Source organism: Gopherus evgoodei, chromosome 6, assembly GCF_007399415.2.
Source record: "Gopherus evgoodei ecotype Sinaloan lineage chromosome 6, rGopEvg1_v1.p, whole genome shotgun sequence".
NCBI lineage: Eukaryota > Metazoa > Chordata > Testudines > Testudinidae > Gopherus > Gopherus evgoodei.
The window spans coordinates 37,134,333-37,157,314 of NC_044327.1; the positions used below are offsets into that span (position 1 = coordinate 37,134,333).

Consider the following 22,982-nt stretch of genomic DNA (forward strand, 5'->3'; position numbering starts at 1 on the left):
CAGTTATATTTATTACTTATATTTTTTGCACCTAACTTTTAATTTCCCACTGATTTTCTTTACAACATTTGGAAAGATAAAGTGGGAAGCCAGCTAAGCCTTTAACTTCAATCTTATACTTCAGATTTGAGTTTGACTTTTTTTCCCCACAGAAAATCACTTATCTTGATGTCTCTGTACCACAAACTCTGAAACGTTCCTTATGTCTGTTTAAAAAAAAGCAAGAACATGTTTCTGCCACAGACGTTATCTGTGAAAAAATCTAGGCCTCTGTCAAAACTTTCTATTTGTTTTCTTTAAAGATTTGCTTTGAACTGCCCATGGGACTATTCATAGTGCATAAAGTTAAACATAAATGTATAAATCTTCACAGGATTGGGGTGTTAGGGGCTGTCCCAATATGAGGATTATTGTTGAATCCTATGAGGGTTATTGTTGAATACTTTTTAATGCTGGCTAATGACTCATCTTCTCCAAAACGTTTTTTGATGAGTCTGAAGGAACTGAGTGAATGTGGTAGCAACATAACTGGCCCAGGTTTGCTATTTTTTTTTTTAATGGTTTTAATCTTAATGGAGGAAAAGATACATATTATAATGATGTGGCCTTTGAGTAATTATGGAGAAAGTTATATGAAAGAAAAAGTTGAAGCAGTGGGCTAGAACCTCAAGATGTCTTAAATACAGCTAAGGAAAATAATGGAGAGGACTCTGTATTGCCTCATGCACTTCTGTGCTTAAGTCTTTGGCTGGACTGGCATTTATATATGTGGAACCCGATCTTCAAATATGTTTAACATGACAGTTAAGGTTTGACTCCTTACTCTCTTAGCACTGATTTTAGGACAGTAGTTTCTCCATATTCTGGTAACAACAACATTTCATTAGAGAGCCCTATTTTGTGCCCCTGTGATTTTGGTTTGGTGGGACAATCATCCAGATTTGTTCTGAAGGGAGATTGTTTCTGCAGAATTTGAGGACAATTTGTCAAATGGTCTTTTAGTTAGAAATTATCTCAAAATTACCCTGATTTGCAATGTTGATAATTGTGGGGCTGGACTTTCTACTTTCACCCCTGTTCCAACATCTCAGTAATGTGAAATGTGAAGAGGCCTTTAGCAAAACTTTGAAGAACAAGACCTAAGCATTGCATTGATAATGAAATCAAGGGAATTTTTCATGGCTTGGAATATAGTTAGTGAACATTTTGTACAGCTGCGCTGCCCCGCCCCTAGTGACTATGTAACTGTCTTTGCTTAATGAGAGGTTCTCATTCTGTGGGTCATTGATGCCTGGGGGAGGAACAGTGAATTTTAGGGTAGGGTGCAAGTTTGCTCCCATTTCCTTCCTCTTGCCTTCTGCTGAAGCAAGATTGCTCCACTGAGGCCCACCCACTTAGCCTCCAAGCCCACCCAAATCTGCGCAGAGGTGTAGTCCACAGCAGCCTGGAGCATCACTCTGGCACCTGAAATCCAGGATGGAGCTATGCACCTGCACTTCAGAAAGCTACGCTCCGGCAGCTCTGCCTTGCCATTTTCTGAGCCACCCTACATGTGTGCCCCACTCAGCAGGTGAAGCCCTGTGTCTGGGGGTACCATAGCTAGGAAGAGGGTGTGGCATCGGGGGTGAAGCTGAGCTAGCACAGTTTGTCATTGTCCATCCACCCAAAAGTCAGGGCTCACCGAAATTTCCACTCCTAGCTATGCCTCTGTGTTGCTCACTCATTAGCAAATGGTTCTCCAGGAGTGCTCCATAAATAAGCAGTTCCCAGGATGCTTCCTTTGAAAAAGTTTAGGAACAAACATATAGGATCGACGGGGAAAAGTTAAGAACTCTACATGGTTGGAGAGAAAGAGACTTCGCATACCTACACACGGCATTCAGTAGACTTCATCTCTGTTCAGGAGGCTAAGACTGATTTTTATCAACAAAGCTAGTACAGTAAAGAGAGACCCTCTTTTGCCCTTGTCAAAATGTAGTCCTCCTGATAGAAGCTGACAGCTCAGATCCTGATCCTGAGCTCTATAGATCATGGGATATAGATTTACAAATGAAGGAGAAGTTGGTTTTTTTAATTGAGAACTAAATTGTTTGGCTGGCAAAAACCAAATTACCCTGCTGCATTAAAAACAGATAATAGAATCTTGGGTTTCTGAACAAGGGAATAGTGCCTAGAACAGATTTCCCACAGAGAATGGGCATGTTCAGTATCCTCATTTTCATAGGATTTCAGAAGGAAAAAACCAATCTTTTCATTCTTCGTAGAAAAGAAAAAGAATCCCGCTGTAGGAGATCCCCTCTCCTGAATTTTAGTCTATATTAGAATACCATTCATTACTTTCTTCAGTGTGAAGCATTTAGAACCATAGGACCCTGGAGACTGAGACTTAAATAGGTCTATTTCCAATATATTACAAATAGTATCCACTGTAGATATTTTTCCTCCTATAGTTTCCATTTTGATTTTTCTCTTATCTATTTTTATGTTTGTTATTTTTCATTTTTGTATTTTCATAGTAGATCTTTTACAACAGATAGAAGGATAAAAAGTCGACTCTCTTTGGAAGCCCTAGATGTAGAAAGAAAAAGCAAAAACCGGTGAGGGACTTGTTACGGTGAAATAAGAGCTTTGCAGTTTAACTCCCTTCTTATCCAGTTGTATTATGTAGCGTAACCTGTGTAAGGAAAAGTACCTCTGCAAATGACCTATGTGTATATTCTAGAATCCCAAAACTGGTGACAGAAGTGTTATCAATGTCGAGCCTTCTAGCTCCACACAAGACTGATAAATTCTGCTTGAAGCCAAATAGGAGGAAGCTAAAACTCTGGTTATGATCATAACTTCCCAAAGGCCATGGGTACTCAAGAAAGGGAGGAGCTTGATCATTACAGACTGGAACATCTGGGGAGTTTTGTGTAATTTGTTATAATTAGATCACCTTGTACCTTTTGTTATGGGACAATAAACAAACAAACCTCCCCTCTCACACAAAAATCTGTGTTACAGTAACACAGAGGTTCCAATTTACCACCCAGAAGCATAGAACTTCAGCTCTGAGCCTGACCCTCTGGACAGACACGTTTGGCTAAATTAATCCATGGCATAACCTACCTAAAGGCAATAGAGTTGCTTTAAGGATGAATTGACCCTACTTTAAGGATGAATTGACACCACTAGGTGTTTCTTGTTATTTCAGAAGTCTTGTCATAGACACTGGTGTTATAAATTGTATGTTTACTTGTTTTTTGGTGTGTTCTTATGCCATGGAAAAAGCTTATAGGAGCTGATTCTGATCTCACACCAGTGTAAAAATGGAGTAACACCACTGAAATCAGTGCAGTTACACCAGAGCAAAACTAATGTGAGTACAGAATCAAGACTACACCTTCTCTGTTAGAAGAACATGGGATTTAAAACAAGAGGCTATAATAGCTCCCTTGAATAAATAGCAGAGGTGACCCTGAGCTGCAGAATTCATATTAGTTTCAAACTTTCCCAAAGTTTGAGCAGTGGTTCAGGTTGGGATTTAGTTCAGGGCCTGCCCTAGTAAGGAAATATTTAGATATATTTTAAATAAATAATTATGTCTTAGTTAGACAATAATCCTTTCAGGACCTGTATGGTAATTGATGTCATGGTTACCATATAAATCAAATATATGTAGTAAAAATCAATGCAGATGTGGCAAGTCAAAAATTGGATTACTAATGTCTGAAGATATGTCTACATTGCAGTTGGACACCTGCGGCTGACATGGGCTCATGGGGATCAGGCTAAGGGTCTGTTTAATTGTGGTGTGGATGTTCGGGCTCTGGCTAGAGCTGGGCTATGGGACTCTTCTCCTCCCCGTTTAGGATCCTAGAGCCTGGACTCCATCCCAAACCCAAACATCTACATCACAATTAAACAGGCTTTTAGCCCAAGCCTCATGAGCCCGCATCAGCTGGCACTGGCCAGCCACGGGTTTTAAATTGCAGTGTAGACATACCCTGACTGTCACTGATCAGTGTCAGCCTGTGTCCTTTGTGGCATGTAGAAGCCATTACCTACGACCAACAGTTATGGTTTGCTTGTATGTCAGTCAGGGTTAGCTGATTTCATTTACTTAAGGAAAAAGGATTTTCTGCCCTCAGAATCCATCTGGGCATGCACTAGTTACCTGTGCAAGCAATTGGTCTAATTTGTGCCCCTTTTGTTCTCCTTTCTTGATCTAATTTTGTTTGTCATACTCCATTTGCCTCATCAGGTTAATGACAGTCTCTTTTTGTGTGTTTGTACATCACCTAGTACAGTGGGGCCCTGATCCTGACTGGGGCTTCTACCTGCTACCACAATGTAACTAAACAACAACAACAATCATTTACCTTGTGGCTGCACAGCCGATACAGTCATTCTGAGTTGGCCCTGTGCACTTAGAACAGGATGCTTCACAGAACAGACACCGATCCACACGCTCGGCATATTCCCCTGACAAACAAAACCCAATTGTTTACTTAAGACCCACAGATCAAATAAAAAACTTTGCTCAATATGTTGCTAATTGAAAAGAAGTAGACACCAAAGTTGTTTTGAATTTCTGAAACTGGCAGTTCTCAGTTGTGTTAACAGGGAACCAACTGCTTGTGCCCTGGGTGCAGGAGCACGGTGTCTTTTGGAATGATGAGCTCAATGACTTGTTTTCTTTGAGTCTGCATGAGTCTTACAAATAGTGCCTGTAAGTGGTTGAATTAGCCCAGCTCCTATTGGCTCAGCTGGGCCGTCAAAGGGGGCTCTATTCTGGTGCACCTTGGAGAGCTAGATAAAGGATACTGCATGAAGGGTAACGGTTTGAGTTGTGTGTGGGATTCATAAGGAGTGAGTCCAGACATCAGATGGGATTTTGAAATACAGTAGTTCAGGTGCAGTACACTGCACTGTTTGGCAACTATCTGGTAGATACAAGATACATCACAACCATTCAGCTGCCTGTCTGCCTTGCTATTTCTAACATGTAACCACTGTAGTATCTCCATAAACATTTTGATGACAAATCTAAAAGGCAAACCTCAAGCAACTAAATGCATCCAGAATTGATTGGGAATGTCTTATCATTCCTGTGGATGACATAACCACAAATAAAGTAATTTCTTCTGAAAATGTTGGGGTTTGATTTTGATTTCACTTAGCTCATTTTGCCCCTACGTAAATCCATAGATTTAATACCTAGCTCTTATAGTGCTTTTCATCAGGAGATTTCAGTGGAGTCATTCCTGGTTCTCACCAGCGTGAGATCAGACTGAGTCCTCTTCAGTCTCCCATGTTTACTATGATCATTCAGAAACGTGGCATGTTGTGTATTTGGTGCTATTTTATCTCTCAGCAGAAACACATTCAAAGTGGTTGCAGAAAGATGTCACCTATATAAGAGCTATTAATGGGCTGCAGAAAACTCAGGATGAATCCCTCTGGTGCCGATACAGCATTCTTACGCTGCCCCACTATAAGGCATGAGCTGAGGTCGTATTTGTAGCATGTGCCACCACAGAGATTCTAGAAGACTGCATTGCAACTCATAGGCAGCCAGGGATGGGTTTCTATATAAGAAAGCCTGGACCAGCCCAAAATCAGGAGGGTACAATGGTCCTCTCTGTCCCCCTTATCTCTCCTCTTGGACTGTTCCTTTGGTGCTGTGCCACTTGTGCAGGGAGGTAGACACCCAATTATCTTTAAAATTAAAGAGAACTAGGTGTCCCAGTCCTCTCAGTGACTTTGAAAATCTCATCCTATATGGGCAGTGAGACTATAGCTGCTGCTGCTGCTGTGGTGTTGTAATACATGACATGTCCTTTTATTTATTGGGTACCCATTAAACCACGGTTACTCTGCTGCATATCTATGCTCCCCATAACTTGTAATGTAGATAGAGTCATTTGGCAAGTGGCTTGCCAGCCGTGTGTGTATTAAGCAGCGTATGGGGGCAGTAAATCTATCCATTGAACAGTTTTATAAGGCCCTAGATTAAATAAGTGTGCCTTAAGTTATTTAGTTACCAGGTAGTCTATGCTAGTCAAGTGTAGATATTTGACTGAATTTACTATCTGCTGCTTCATTCTTTAGCAATAGATTTAGTTGAGGATATGATCTGGGCAGTGACCCCTGGGAGGTAAATGAAGCCTGCAAATTCTGTGGATACCCCTAAGTGGAGAATTCTTCCCACTTGCATTGCTGCCTTGAAACTTGGGCTGTGCATGTGCATTGTGGGTTCTTAGGACACAGAAGAGTGGCGTGTGTGTGTGTGTATGAAGGAGCAATGTCGGGTGAATGGAAGGGAGGCAGAAAAGCTATTCTGTTAAGGCACACTAGGGAACCTTTAGTGCACACCAGCAGGGTCTACACGGACCAGTTAATGTAGGGCATTACCATGTAGACAAGCCATAAAATAATGTTAATATAAAACTATCTATTCCCTCTCACTTACCCTTACCCACTCAATTTTATATATAGGAGAAATAACTGGGATGATTTATGAACTAATTTCCTTCTCATCATGAGTAAGAGTGGCAGACATATATAAAATCGCCCAGATAGTGAGATCTCTATCCATGAGAAATTCTGCAGACAGGTTTTACAAAGTCTGCAGGATCCTTTTGAATTCTCTGTTAAAAATACATTGTTTTTTGCAAATAATCTGGGATTTACAGGAATTGTTAGCATATTTTTGGCTATTTTTCTTCCTTTTTCTGGCAGTGAAAGAAAATATTGAGGCTTTCGTGTGTGTGTGTGTGTGTGTGTGTGTGTGTGTGTGTGTGTTATTAATAAAAAAAAGCAGCAAAACAACAGCCCCCCCCCTTTGCTTTTAAGCACCTTTTCTTTGCAAATCTCAGAGGTAACCAATATATGTAGGTGTCTGTGTGTATGAGTACGTACATATATACATACATAGAATTTATATATTAACACTGCTTTAGCGCTTTTCAGCCATAGATCTCAAAGGGCGTTTAGCACATTTATATGTGCCTATTTGTATGGGTATGGGTATGGGTATCCACCTGTTTTAGGGTGACCAGACAGCAAGTGGGGTGGGGGTGAGGGGTAATAGAAGCCTATATAAGAAAAAGACCCAAAAATCAGGACTGGCCCTGTAAAATCAGGACATCTGGTCACCCTAATCTGTTTATATAATCTCTCTAGACTGTGTAAATGAGATTTTCAGCTAATGTAAATTGGCATAGCTCCACTGAAGTAAGCTGAGGTCTGCTGCTTTACACCAGTTGAGGATCTGGCCCGTAAATATATATATCATATAATGGGGTGATGATAAAGATGTGATAAACTAACCATTTGATATTGAATTGAGTACAGCTTTGTGCAGTCACACTTGTGTAACTGAGATAAAATTTGGCCTGCATTACTTAGTCCTCACTGCACCCTGTAAGTATTATTATGCTTTTAAAGAGGGCAAATGAGGCATAGATAGGTTATATGATTTGCCCTAGGTCAAATAATGACAGAGCAGGAATGAAAACCTTTATCTCCTGACTTTCAGGATAGTGCTGTACTCACTAGATTACAGTCCTCTCCATAAACACTGTATTCCCACAATTAACAACCCCATTTTTAGATTACTATAGAACTATTCCATGTATAGGTGTTATGATATGGAAGCACATCAGTACAACGACTTTTTCAGAATATGGCATATAAACAAATACTTTTCCCTATAGAAACCTATATAGGTTCTGTCTTCTGTCTATTTTATGTGACATTTGGAAGCACAATGTTTGAAGCTATAAAATAACTAGGCAACACTAGAATACATGCAAATTCCACATTGAGGATTCTGATGGCTCATTGCTTGGGGAGTGTGCTCATGATTTCTCATGGTTGTAGCATCCCTCAGTAGACTGTTATCTTGGTATTAAATCATTCTTTATCTGCTATTGTTGTTTTGGTTGTAATTTATATTCTGAAAGCTTTCTGTTGTTTCTTCATCTCTGTTAAATTCACTTTATTTGGCAACAGTGCTAGATTATGTGTCCTGTACAGGATCACTGAGTCTGGAGCCACTAATTCATATACCTCAGAATACCCGCTTCCAAACCCTCCCCACTTGGCATATGTGGTGAGTTTTAAAAGGCCTTTGTTTTTTTTTGTTACTTCCTCCAGCTGAAATGCTGTAATTCATTTCAGCTGCTCTGGATTAGTGCCAGTTGATGGCTGGTTCTTTGCTAGTTTAATCTTTAATTTGCAGCCTCTTAAAACACACTATTATAAGAGTGAAGACCAGAAATTGCCTATGTTCTGGGCCTCTGATTTCACAAGTCACAGCTATGATTGTAGAGCTGTCATTAAACATTAATACAATGCATTTTTTCCTGTGGAAATTAAAATAGTTAATGCTGAAACGCCACTTGAAAGAAGATTTTTAAGCTATAGTACAGAACTATTTGTTAACTTGACATATTTGCTTAAGGCTAAGAAGTGTTTAACTACACATCCTCCCCCTTCAGACATTGGTAACTAACTGACCCTTGCAAAGCTGCACTCTTTTACTTTATTCTTCAAGGTATCCATGTCATACATGTAACTGGGAAATAACACTAGATTATTTTAAAATTTACTAGTTATAAGCTTAACTGCAAGTTAAGTTTCCGCTGTGAATAATGCTTTGTATCCTTCATTTGGGATCTTTGGCGTATACTGCATTTGACATTTGGATTTTGGCAGGTTGCAAAGCATGGCTTTAATTGTTCATACTATTGTTATTAATAACAAGAACTACAATAATATATACAATAAATAATAATATTTTGCTCTTATATAGCATCTTTCATCAGCAGATCTAAAGTGCTTTAAAAAGGAGAATAAGCACCATTATTCCCTTTCTACAGATGGGAAACCTGAGGCTCAGAGAAGTGAAGTATCTTGCTCAATGTCACCCAGCAGGTCTGTGGCAGATTTCGGTATTAGAACCCAGGTCGCCCGAGTCCCAGGTCACTGCACTAGCCAGCATGTAAAAACTACTTTTTTCTAGTTTATGTTGCATAAATTATTTTGATTGCTGTTCTTTTAGTAATATTTACCACCAGTGCAGGGGTGTTGTAAAGTACACAGTAGGCCATAGGCCTGCCCAAATAGACAACACAAAATGCACTGGGAGGCTCAAAGTCTGATGCTAATTTAGTGTCTGATTCTGCAAGATGGTGAATACTGCCCCCAAAGTCATCCCGGCTAAGCACTTACCCAGCCCTCCGTCCTTACCAAAGTATTGCAGCACCTGATACTCTTTAATTACTTTTATTCTCACAACCCCCTTTTGGGGTTTGGAGATATTGTGATCACTATTACAGATGGGGGAACAGGATTGATTAAGTGAATGGCCCATGGTCATATAAGAAGTCTGTGGCTAACCTCGGAACCGACCCCTTTTGATGTCTCTTGAGTGTTATATCCACCAAACCATCTTCCCCTACCATCACTAGGAGTTGAGAGAATGCAGCACCAGGAGGTGACTGGCATTTTAAAGGATTGGGTCCTTAGAGCAATTTTATTAAAAAACTAAAAAAAAAAGTTACTGAGGGCTTGATGACAGCAGCTTCATTGCTAGAGGCAGGGTTCAGCATTTGTGGGCTTTGGGGCAGAGAATGAATTTGAAAGAAGCATAGAGTTTCAGGCCAGAAAAGACCATTAGATCAGCTGGTTTGGCCTCTTGTATATCACATACCATTAATTTTCACCTAGTTACTCTGTAGTGAGATCAATAACTTGTGTCTGGCTAAAGCATCCAATTTTGATCTTAAGACAGCAAGAGCTGAGAATTCAGCACTTCCCCTAGCCGTCTGTTCCAATGGTTAATTGCCCTTACTATTAAAAATGGGTGCCTAATTTCTAAACTGAATTTGGCTGAGTTCATCTTCCAGCCATTGGTTCTTGTTATGCTATTATTTGCTTGATAACAGAGCCCGTTAGACCCAGTATTTTTCTCCCTGGGCTGGTACTTGTACACTGTAGTCAAGTTGCCTCTGAAACTAAGCATGGCACCTGTTGCACTGGGATTTGGGAAAACGCTCTGGGTGTATGGAGGAGGGTGCACAAATCTGAGTGAGGGATCCTTAAGTGTTTAAGCTTTGGGGTAAATTTTCAAATGTGCCTACGTGGCAGTCTTGTTCTCAAAAGCGACTTAGGCACCAAGTCCCACTGACTTTCAGTAAGACTGAAAAAACCCTCAGCTCCTAATTCACTAAGACGCTTTTGAATATTTGATCCAATCATGCTTGGGGGTCAGAACAGACCAGGGATTCCATTCCCTCAGCAGAGATGTTCTGTGCAGTTTGGTATGGTGATTAGAGGATGTAAGGGTTTTCTGTTGCAGGATTAGCAGAGATCACATAATGCTTCAGGTTAGACTTGAAGCAGGACATAGAGGAGAAAGGCTTTATCAACTGCATAACCCTCAATTCTTATCTCCTCTGAATAAAAACATCTATACCTGCTGTATCTGTCCCTTTTATTCTCACTGCTATTTATTATTTGTCTGTTTAAGTGCCCACAGTCCCCAGTCAGGGATTGGTGCCCTATTCTGTAAGGCACAGTGCTAACAGGTGAAAAGATAGTCCTTCCACCAAAGAGCTCAGATATTTGCCATAATTTAACAAAAAAATCAGTTTTTAAATTACCATTGGTAATAACGACCCAGAATGTGTTTTCCTCCATTGGGTCAGCACATCCAGCTGTCACTTGAGAGGATTTCTGAGCTACTGCTAAAGCCAGTGAGAAGTGGGTTGGAGTCCTGTTACTCTCCACTGAGGACAGACCCCTTATGATGTGCTGGAGACCAAGACTCACGTTATAAGCTCACACAGCACAAATGCATTGGCCCCCGCCACTGCCACCAAATGAAGGAGGTTCCTCCTGTGGAACTAAGAGGGGAAGAATTGTTCTGACTTTCTCTTCATTATGTGAGTTAGCACAGTCAGGTATTGAGATCTTTTGCTGCTCAGATAGTATAGTGATGGATGACGATAATTGTTTCGGTTAACAGATTGTATTGGGACAGCCCTTCGTTGTCAGCTCCAACTAGCTGTTCCTTATAATGCTAAGGTGGACCTGTCCCTGCCCAGTGGGTAGTTGACAAAGCCTAAAGGGTTTGGAATGGATCCATGTGTTGGTTATTGCCACGCCCACTGACAGAAATTCCAGGCCCCAGGGCCAGGGATGTCCATAGGGAGGGCGGGGCCCATGCTGGTCCTTTTAAATTGTCCAGGCCCCATGGCAATTGCTCCCTTTGCTCCCCCTGTTGGCAGGCCTGGTTATTGCCCCTGTTACATTACTGCCTCCCAAAAGGAAAGGAACTGTGAGTGATTTTGGCCAATGGGTGAATAAGGTTCTCCAAACAAGTGGATAGGAACTGGGGGTAATCTAGCTGCACGAGGAGTTCCCAGCACGCAGGGGTTGTTATCCATAATTGGTGTGATCTTTTCAGTATGTACACTGCTTTTACAACAACAGTGTTGTACATCTGCAAAATGAAAGACAAGCAATGTTCCATGGCACATGGTGGGAAAAGGCCAGCCTTGAAATGTGATGATGATTTTCCATAAAAAAAAACCTTCACAAAATCCACCTTACATCCTGGAAAGATGGCAATTAATTAATAATAGTGAATGTGGCATTGATCCATACCCAACCACTGCCAGATTTGGTAGTGAGTCCAAGAGTTACTCAAAGAAGAAATGAAACAAAAAGACAACGCCTGGCACTACATGAAGGTGCAGCGTTTGCTGCTGACTGAAGAGCTCTCCTTTTAACTACTTGGGAGTTCTTTCTACAGCATTCACTCCCTTGTCTGCATTTCACATAGCAGAAGTGAAACTTCACTTCCTTATTAGGGAATAGATTTTTTTTTTTAATCATTGTGGTGATCCAGAGACAAAGTCCTTCTAGTATCTGCTAATTACAGTACATGTATAGCTGAGTATGGAACTGATTCTGCTACCTTTACTCACACAGAGTAACACATTCATGAGCAATCCCATTGACTTTGCTGAGATACTCAGTATGAGGGTTTCAGAAAGTGGTCCTATAAAAATAATAGGCCTGACTCAAACCTATGTGAGAGGCCCAGTATTGCTGTACTCTAGGTGCCCTGGACTTAACCAAAATATTCCAGGACATCGGTAGTCCAAGTCCTGCTCTGTTGGCCAGTGCAGAGATGGAGAATAGAGATATGGTTACATTTGTCATATAACATTTGTTGGTGATGGCAGCATATGCACCAAATAGATGGATATGACCTAGTAAGCAGACTGTTGGCAGATTAACAAGGATCAGTTGCTAGCATACAACAATTTGCTATGCAATGATGCTTTCATCTGTAGAGGATGAAAGGAAGCCCTTCCCACACCAGTATTCTTTGTGGGTGGTAAACTAAACTGGTCAAAACCCAGGAAAATAATTTTGTGAAAAATGATGAAACTTCCAAGTTATTTCTCTTTTGCAGGGTTCAGAATGGATACATTTTCTGGTATTTTTCCATGATTTTTTTATTAACATGTTCATCAAAATAGTTTTTTGTTACAATACATTGTTCTGCAAAGAGAGGGAACTTGCAAAACTGTATAGAAAAAAAAGGAGACCTCTCCAGTGTCAGCTCTGCGTAAGTAGGCTGGATCAAAACCAAGGTGCATTGGTGCTGCTGAGGATGAATGCACTGTGGATGCAGACTTATCTCCACATACCTGTTACAAATGGGTTTCCCACTTACCAGGAGGCAGTCTTTGTTGCTCAGAAAAATAATAAGGGTGTATTTTTTGAGTTGGTGGTGTAGAGCAAGAAAATGGGTCAAGCTTGTAAGCCCGTTACAAAAAATAAATCTTTCATTTAAAAAAAAGGTGCCTTTCCTTAATGGGCAGTTGTACTTACTAGTTTAATAGCTAGTTGAAATTCTTCCTATTCTCCTGAGACATGTTGGCTATGCTGTGAGAATTTTTCTGGATCACAGTTAGATAGGCCTCATTATCTCCCAGGCTCCAGTTTAGAGAGGCACTTAAGCACATTCTTAATCCCCATTGGGAAGTCAACACATGCCTTTTTGAACAGGGAGGGAAACAAGCATATGTTTTATCGTAGTAAAGTATTATTGTTAAAAAAATCTTACTTGCCACTTTTTGAACTGTGATATAAATAAAGGCAGATATGTTCTTTAGTGGGCAGGATAGAGAACATGGGTAAACTGCTCCATGTAACAAAGTGTCTGAACTTCAATGAAGCGTTTTGTGTGTATCTATCATATATTCATTATTAGTACTGGAGCACAAATATTAAAGAGTAACTCCTCACAAATGAAGCTGAAGGAAGATTGATCGTGTAATGAGAAAAAATTACATAGCAAAGGAAGATACGTGTTGGCAAATTTAGGGTCCATTTCTGAAGAACTCGTTCATGGTTATCTCATTGGCTACAACGGGACTAAATGTACATGGATTATCATGTGACTAGGGTTGGGCTAGAATGCTGGCCAGCCTCCTCTAAAGCTCTGTAACAGCAATGCTTAACATAAGCACATAAGAACGGCCATACTGGGTCAGACCAAAGGTCCATCTAGCCCAGTATCTGTCTACCGACAGTGACCAATGCCAGGTGCCCCAGAGGGAGTGAAGCTAACAGGCAATGATCAAGTGATCTCTCTCCTGCCATCCATCTCCATCCTCTGATGAACAGAGCCTAGGGACACCATTCTTTACCCTTCCTGGCTAATAGCCATTTATGGACTTGGCCACCATGAATTTATCCAGTTCCCTTTTAAACATGGTTACAGTCCTAGCCTTCACAACCTCCTCAGATAAGGAGTTCCACAAGTTGACTGTGTGTTGTGTGAAGAACTTCCTTTTATTTGTTTTAAACCTGCTACCTATTAATTTCATTTGGTGACCCCTAGTTCTTGTATTATGGGAATAAGTAAATAACTTTTCCTTATCCACGTTCTCTACATCAGTCAGGATTTTATATACCTCTATCATATCCCCCCTTAGTCTCCTCTTTTCCAAGCTGAAGAGGCCTAGCCTCTTTAATCTTTCCTCGTATGGGACCCTCTCCAAACCCCTAATCATTTTAGTTGCCTTTTTTGATTATAAACCACTGGACTCCGTTACTAGACGCATCAATGAAAGATGGCTGGCTAATGCTCCAACTTCATGCTACAAAGTATTGTATTCAGGAGTAAGACTCAGTTCAGCAGTTGCCTGTCTGAGAGGCTCTACAGCTCAGTGTTTAAAGAGATGCATTCTGGAAAAAAACTATTTGGCCAATATTAATGGGGGGGGATAGCTCAGTGGTTTGAGCATTGGCCTGCTAAATCCAGGGTTGAGAGTTCAATCCTTGAGGGGGGCCTTTTGGGGAACTGGGCAAAAATCTGTCTGGGGACTGGTCCTGCTTTGAGCAGGGGGTTGGACTAGATGATCTCCTGAGGTCCCTTCCAACCCTGATAATCTATGACTATACTATCTCTTTTTGCAAGCTCTCCCCACAGAGGACACTATGTTGAGAATGCAACACACCCAAATTGGTGAAATGCCCAGCAACAGTATCAACAATAGAACAATAGTGCAAAAGTCCTTCATGCAACAAGCAACTAATGTATCAATTGATTTTCTTTGGGCCAGATTGTGGCCTGTCTTGCATGCTCATGCGAGGGAGTGGTGGGGCATACTGCACACACATTCTTCCTTGTGCCATTTTGCCACTTCCTGTGCAGTGTGACTATGTCCCACCCTGGCACAGGTGGGCAGGAAGCAGCAGGAGAAGGCAGGCAGTGGGTGTCCCTGTGACTGTCTCCCCAGTGTGTTTATAGAGTGATTATACCAGCATGTTGGGGGGTGTATGCTTCAGCAGGCTGAAATTCACTCTCTCCCAGGAGCAGCGGGGCGAGTGGGAGGGACGCTGATCGATGATCTAGCCCTTTATTTTTAAGTGATTTTAGAGCTAGCAAAAGGTACTGGATTGAAAACTACTACAGAACATACTTTGATTGGGCAGCTGAAGTGCAGGCTTCCTCAGACTGCCCTCGCTTAATCTGACGACACTACCTCTATGAATGAAAGGTAATTCAGCCTCCAAGCCCATTCAGTTCTTCATCTCTCAGCTGAGCTGGTAGACAGAGATTTCAATTAATACCAATAAAGGCCCCAAACCTGCATGGTTGGAAGGCTGCGCCCATGTGGGAGCCTGTTGAATTCATGGGCACAGCAATCTGGCTGTTAACAGTCATGTATAAGAACAGGGCCTAAAACAGTGCTTTAAAGACGTCTGTGTATTCAGAAATAATGGAGATCAGCAATCTATTGCACAATGGACACCTCTGGCTGCCTAAATGGAAACGTGAATGCCTCCCTAATCTATTCCTAACCATCTCAGCCATTAGGTAGGTATGGATCCGGGTTTTAATCCTAAATAGGAAAGAAACTGGGCTGATAATTATTGTTATTGATTAGAAGAAGTCGGAGCTATCCTGCATCAGGATTCAGCTTCAGTTGTGCTTCTACAGCACAAAAAGTAACCTGCATCAAAAACAGGTTCTGCCATGACAAGTACCACTGCTTTTCAAAAAGCCAATACATTCATTAAAAACAAAACACAAACACCCTCCCGCCCACTTTGTCACAATGACTTATACGTGACATCAAACTGCTTTTTAACATAAAAATTACCTTCCTCGCCTAAAGCAAGATATTTTACATATCAATTATCAACATGTTTTTCCAGACCAAAGCAACAGGAACTTAGGTTAATTTAATAGAAAAAATAAAATATGGAATAACAGTGATTTTGGCCAATATCAATTACAACAGTACTACTCTATTTTACAAATAACAACTGAACATTTTACACATGTACAGTATTTTTCAGTAAAAATGAATTTGGATTTAACAATGTGTCAGTATTTTAAAAAGAAAACAAAGATATTAATTTCTCCTCTATAATAGTGTTAGAGACATTTGTAAGTATCCAAACAAATTCTTTACAATCCATTACATAATTATATCTCAATTATGAATATATATATTTATATATAATATATAATATTAACTTAAACTTTGAAAGCATTATGTTCTAGTTAATAATGTTATTAGAGTAATGAGGACGTAACAGACTAGTAGTAAAACTATCACAAATAAAGTTTTCATAACTTTGAATGTTAAGCAGAAAATTTAATGAGCACCAAAGGAATGTCACAGTTCTTTTACTATCATAGAGAATGGGACATCTGTAAGAATTCACCTGTTCTCTGGGAAAAGGATCATATTGTTTCTACTGGCACTGGTGCTTTCATTTGTAAAATTCAGGGACTGATTTCATATTGAAAAAAGGGAAGTCTAGAAGTTCTATTTCTACCATTTATATTTGTACAGAAATGTCTTCCATTTCTGTGTCAGTGATCGTCGCACCCAGATTATTGTTTGTACAGAAGGAAGACTTGTTTAAGGCCAGGTCTACACTACCACTGCCGGTCAACCTAAGCTATGCAATTTGAATTATGTTAGTAGTGTAGCTCAAGTCGATGTAGCTTATAGCTACTTACTGCAGGGCCCACACTTCTCTATGTCAACAGGAGACGCTGTCCCACCGATATTGCTTTCACTTCTCATTGAGGTGGAGTACAGAAATTGATGGAAGAGCGCTCTCCCATCGATTGAGCATCTTCACTAGACCTGCTAAATCAATGCCGTTATGCCAATTTAGCTCTGTAGTGAAGACAAGCCCTTAGTCAAACAATATCTTTGAAATTTAATTTACTACGTTGTACCTAATTAATGGGTGTCAAGCAATATGCTAATAGGAACATATAAAAATATGCTGACTGGGACTGACGTGTAACTAGAAAAGGAAACATGGGAGCCTTATTCTTCTCTCACTTAAACTGGCTTCACTAGGGTTACTCCCAATTTATACCATTGTTGATTAAGAGCAGCATAAGGCCAAGACTGACAAGAGGGATATTACTATACAAAATCCAAACTGGATAGACTTCATCCCTTGATGTAAATTTATTGATCTAAATGTAGTTACTCCAAGGGTTGAATTTGACCCAGTGTATCAATCCCAGTTGTAGGGCCGAGTCCTGTAAACACTTACTTCTGGATGTAGTCTCATTGAAATCTATGTATTAGCACTGTGACTAGTAGTACATGTTTGCAGGATCAGCCCCCGTTTGCTAAAATACAAGATAAGATTATACAACTACTACTTAAGTGTTACCTGTGTGCTCCAGACATGAGTTTACAAAATACTTTTGTTCATGAAAAATAAGAGGAACAGGCCCTTTCAGAATTTGTTCACAGTAGGAAGAATGCCCTTGTCAAAACTTAGGTGTTATGAACTGCTTACATTTTATTCCAAATAGCTTTGTCAATTTAAAGAAAGAAATTAAAATCCCAGAATAGTGGTTAACAAGCTAACTGTCTAATGACCAGATCTATATAACTGGGGTAGAGGGTGAGAAGCAAAATGTATGTAAATACTGCGTGATGCAAAAACAAGCACACAGCATAGAAAACAATGTAAGAAATATGTGTGGAATTGATCACTTCTCAATTTATTTTTAATACTGATACAAAGGATGCAGAACATAGTCCCACATATAAAGATGTTTCTAATTCCCTCAGCGACTGGTTTTGTTAAGCTCCCCCTGATTATTACTATATAAGCACAAAAAAAGACTGATGCAAGTATTTTTTTTTGTTTTTGTTTGTTTTAATCCATGTAAACTTGTGTCGAATTCTTGAAACACTCTTTAAACACCTTGAAGGGGAAACAAGCAGGAAAAAAAAAAAAGGAAAGGAAGAAAAAGGACCATCAAAAACGGGGATAATCCTAAGGTTGACAGGAAATCAAATAATTACTTTAATGTTAATTTTGGCATCAATGCTTTGGTCACACAATACTGACTGTGATCCTGGATGCTTAGCTCTAAACACCCAGTTATGAAAGGTAGGCTTGTTGTAGTTTTTCCATTAAAGTTCCAACAAACAGTTCACCGTCTCCCCTGACAAAGAGGAGGGAGAGAGAGAAAAAGGTGGCTTGCTTTTTTTTTTCTTTTTTTCTTTTTTTTAATAATATGGATTAATCTATAAGTCTACAGGAGCAAGAGGATTCTGGAAGGTACCAGTTCACCCTTTTTGCGTACATGTTCTGCAACAAAGTTGCTGAAGTACTTTCCTTTGACACAGATTGTTCTTTTTCACTAGCATACAGAATCCTCCCTCGGCCCAAGATTCTTCCGTTGCTTCCGGAGGTCAGCGATAGAGGGAGGGGGCAAGTTGAAGATTTGAAGAGTATGGTGTACAATGGAGGAAGGTTTAATTGGTCAGACAGGCAGATTTGATGGAAGAGACCATTCAGGAGCAGGTAGCAAGTAGGAAATTTGGTCCATCAAAAGGAATTTCAGTCAACAACATTTTTTTTTTTCAAGAAGAAATATTGTGTTGTCCGACAGGGAGTGATTGGTATCCATTTGTGAAAAGGAAAAAAAAAAGATTAGAAAAAGAATAATTAGAAAACAGTGATAAATACAGTAAAGGATTTTTTCTGAGTTATTATGAATCAAAAGGGTATAACAATCATATCAGAGAAAGAGAATAAAACATTCTAAACAGAAATTGAAACTTCATAAATCTGACAAGTAAACAATGCTTCTTGATCCCCAGCCAGTAATATAAGATCCTCCTTCTTTGGAAATTATAAGCAACATTATTACTTCTGTTGTTTGTCCTCCCAGGCTACTGTAATAAAAATAACGCCATTTGCATGAGCACCTTCTTAACACCTGCTGACTTCAATAGGAGTGGAGGGTGCTCAGTACTTCCTCGGACTTCTCAGCTTCTGGCAGGATTGAGCCATATACCAATAAAATGATAAGTTAGTTATTTCTGTGCATGTTGCTCCTTGTACAATTTTGATTTTGTATCCACAGATGCTACTCTAATTTGTACAAGTGGGCAGAGGAAAGCAACTTGTGGGTGTATACATATTATTTTTCACAAAAAGGATGGTGTGAAAGTCATGGAAAGTGAGAAGCTGGTATAATAATGTTCATGCAAAAGAGTATTTCTAATGCAAATTTACTTTGCCTAAGCTCTTTTTTTTCCAACTCAACATCAATAACAATCCATGTAAACAGATTTCAGAGGGGTAGCCATGTTAGTCTGTATCAGTAAAAACAACGAGGAGTCCTTGTGGCACCTTAGAGACTAACAAATGTATTTAGGCATAAGCTATCGTGGGCTAGAACCCACTTCATCAGCTGCATCTAATGAAGTTGCGTCTGATGAAGTGGGTTATAGCCCATGAAAGCTTATGCCCAAATACATTTGTTAGTCTCTAAGGTGCCACAAGGACTCTTCCTTGTTTGTAATCCATGTAAAGTACAAGAAACAAAATTCTGCCCTCAATTATGCCTATCTGTGCAAACTCATTGAAGTTGCACAGGTATAAATGAGAACATATTTTAGCTGAAGGAGTTTCAGACCTAACAGGTATTGCAATATATTGCTGATATGCAAGAGGATACTGTGAGTATGAGACTTTAATTTTCCTTTTACTACTAGCTTCATCTGACTTGAAAGTGTAAACTGACTAACATGATCTACAAGTGTCCAAAGAAGCACTATGGGCCCAATCCTGCTTCTATTGAATCAATGGTAAAATGCTCATTTGACTTAAATGGGAGCTAATTGACCCCAGAATCATCATTAGTTCTTACTATATTTGCTTTGCCAGATATTTGTCCCACTGTGTGTAACACTAAGCTTCTGTTCTGAAATGCTCTCACTTGTTGAATTGGATCGTATCTGCAATGACCTTAGGTAGTAACACCTTCAGGAAAAGGACCCTGTTATCTCTTTAACTGTACACAAAATTTCATGCTTTAAATAATATAATAATGAAGCCAATAATATGGAGTCCAAGCAATGCTGTATCAAATACAAGAAAGAACTTAGAGAATGCCAAAATTTCCATTATGAAGATGGTACAATATTTTCAAAATGGCCTCTATTTTCCTCTTGCTATTCATTCACATAATTCAATTAAGGTTAATCACAGTTAACATCACATTAGTTGTCAACATCTTCATAGTTTAGAAAGGCAAATCAGACACAGATGAATCTTTCATTTGAGTGCATTAAAATATTCACATAAAAAATCTTTCTACGGAAATGCCCATTACAAAAAAAATTAGGAGGAAGTCATGGGCTAAACCTCAGATAAAGAATGAGGTCTATGAAACAAAAATAATCCATATTATATATTTTCCCCACTTATAAATCTGAAAATATAACAAAAGAATCATTTAGGAGATCCAAAATACTTCAAGAAGCCAAGCCAACACAAAATGTGGAAATATTAAGTTAACTTTGATGCCAACAAAAGGAATATTTTTGAGACAAATAATAATACTCACCATCCTTACAGACTGTTCCAATTACACAGATGCCAGTATCTAAGATATAGCCATTTGGACAAGTTGTACAGTTTTTGTCTCCTTGACCACTGCATTCCAAGCAGCTGGCATCACATCTTTAAACAAAACAAAACAAAAAACAAAAAGCCAGAAGTTATCACAATCGCCACTAAGCAACAACAAGAATTTCCATCACACTGTCTCAGTTAAGTTCATGTCACTGAGATCATTCATATTCTTTTATTTAATGATAACTACTTGATTCTGAAATTTTGAAACGAAGTACAGCAGGTAGAAGTAACCAGTCACATTTATAAAAGACATTAGGCAGCCATAGATTGGACAAAACTACACAGGGAGACAAGCATCAAAAAGTAAAGCATGCCATAGAAGATTAAAGGAGTATTATTAGTTTTCTGTGGAAAGCTGTAACAAAAGGTGATTTCCAATGCTGCCCCCGTCAAAGAGAGTTTTTCCAAAGTCAAAAAATAAGAGCTTCAGAAGGGCCTGAATTGTACTTTACAAAGATCTGCAAAAAACTCTGTCCCTGTCAAATAAAACTCAGCAAAAGGTTACCAAGCCTTGTCCATCAAGTATTTCTGCTCCGTAGCTGGTTTTGTATAACTGAGCAACTGAATGGTCCATATGAATGGCAATTTACCTCTCGGCAAATGGCTACTATTGCTTTTTTAATGGAAAAGAACAGCCCCTCTGCTAGATCCGTTAATTTTTTACCATATTTTTATGCCCGTAATTTCAAATTGCTTAATAAAATCTTGATTTAAATGAGCAGAACGCACACAGACATGCACTGAAATCCATTTTAAAAGCTCTTATATGGAAATTACAATCATGTTAAAATTTCTTGCTTTCTTCCCATAGTTTGCTTAGCATACTGTGTATTCTCTTATTCTCAACAGTCAGTAATATGTTCTACAATGTCACAACATTCTATTATTTACTCTGACTTACACAGTAATAGACGCATGATATCAAATATTAGACACTTGCTATAAAAAAAAACCCTAAAATATAATGTAGCCTTTGAAGACTATATCTTACCTTTTGCAGGTTTTGTATCCGTTTTCAAGAGAGTGATCAAGGTAATAACCACCACTACAGGACTGCACACATCTCCCATCCTCCAGAAAATAACCTTCTGTGCAGTTTATGCAAGCATCTGCTCCTGAGCCTTAAAGCCAAGAGAAATACACTGTAACACATTGACACATTCTCAGTACAGCCTGGATAACAGACAGCATCTCTAACTGTAACAAAACATCTGCTCATCATAGGTTATTGGACATATATATTCTCGTTGCTTTACACCTTTGCCTGCATGTACTGCAAACTATATCAGCTAGCAACAAAAGATAAATATAGCGGGAATCCTGACATATTTTTTTCTGAGAAAAAAATTGTTATTTCTACAGCTAGGAATTACAAGCAAAGATAGCTAGGGAGTGTATGTGTACTTTTCAGTTAGAACGTTTATATTTTTATGTAACAGGAAGAAACCTACTTTACTCAGAGATCTATTAAAGAACCTCCAAGGCTTTTCATTTACAAGCCAATCATCATACTGTATTTGGAAACATGATGTAATATTGCCCAAGGGACAAAATGATTACGTGAAGTCAAATGTCACTGAGGTACCTGCACATGTTGCACAGGAACGGTGACACGGTTCACATTCCTTGCCATTGTGATATTTTCCTTCTTCACAGCGGACTGCACATCTGGATCCATATAAACTAGTGCAAAAGTACAAATTAGACTATTTAATACTGACTAGCTAACAGCAAGGTAAGGAGGAAGGACAATGATCACACTCAAACCTCTAAAGTATTCTACAATGAAGATCTGTTAATAAAAGTTGAACTGAAATCATAGTCTCCTACTGTACAATTATACAGCTTCTTTCACAGCAAGTTCTTTACAAACTTAAATATAGCAATCATTTCACACATGCAGCTACATCTATGGTGGAGTTTCACAACCTGTAGCAAACAGTTCACAGTACTGTAGGACGGGAAGTGAAGATTACCATATTTAAGGAAAAGTGCAAAGAAAATTCAAGTATGCAGAATGTAATTACCCAAATTGAACTTGGTCTGGGGTCAGTACCACTACACTTAAAAACATGCAAAGGGATTTGTTCCCAAGAATTTATCCTTTGCCTGAAAGACATTAAGACCAGTGGTGTCCCCTACTACCATGTTAAAGTACTAACAAGTACCAACTCGGTGTATAGCGTGCCACTTACTGCAGCACAAAGATTTCCCTTTGTAAAGGTCCTGAGTTTGGATGTGAACTGGGACCCTTCAGTTCATGCCCGCTGCATCCACACAGGGGAATTACAGCCTAGTACTATGGTATGCACTGCTATTCACTCCCCCTTAGTCCAAACTGCTGGACAATGCGACATGCCCCTAGGCTTGCAGAAAGCTGTCTCCAGTCAAATAGCATTTGCAATCACTACTTTGCATTATTCCATTCACATCAATTAAATCTTCATTTCAAAGTGTAGTTGGAATTATTGAGTTTA

General features: G+C 39.4%; 1 protein-coding gene across 3 annotated transcripts in view; it reads right to left on the minus strand.

Moving 5' to 3' along the window:
- PCSK5 (proprotein convertase subtilisin/kexin type 5) overlaps nt 1-22,982 on the minus strand; it is a 302,119-nt gene that overhangs the window by 53,684 nt on the left and 225,453 nt on the right. For 2 of the 3 annotated variants that reach the window (XM_030566779.1, XM_030566778.1), the window contains exons 18-21: nt 22,091-22,188; nt 21,497-21,626; nt 20,435-20,550; nt 4,365-4,467 (exon numbers count right to left, since the gene is read on the minus strand). In XM_030566779.1, coding sequence (XP_030422639.1) covers nt 4,365-4,467; nt 20,435-20,550; nt 21,497-21,626; nt 22,091-22,188 — 447 coding nt within the window. Of the gene's footprint in view, nt 1-4,364; nt 4,468-16,670; nt 18,260-20,434; nt 20,551-21,496; nt 21,627-22,090; nt 22,189-22,982 lie in introns of those variants that run through there. The other variant, XM_030566780.1, reaches the window with a different exon arrangement.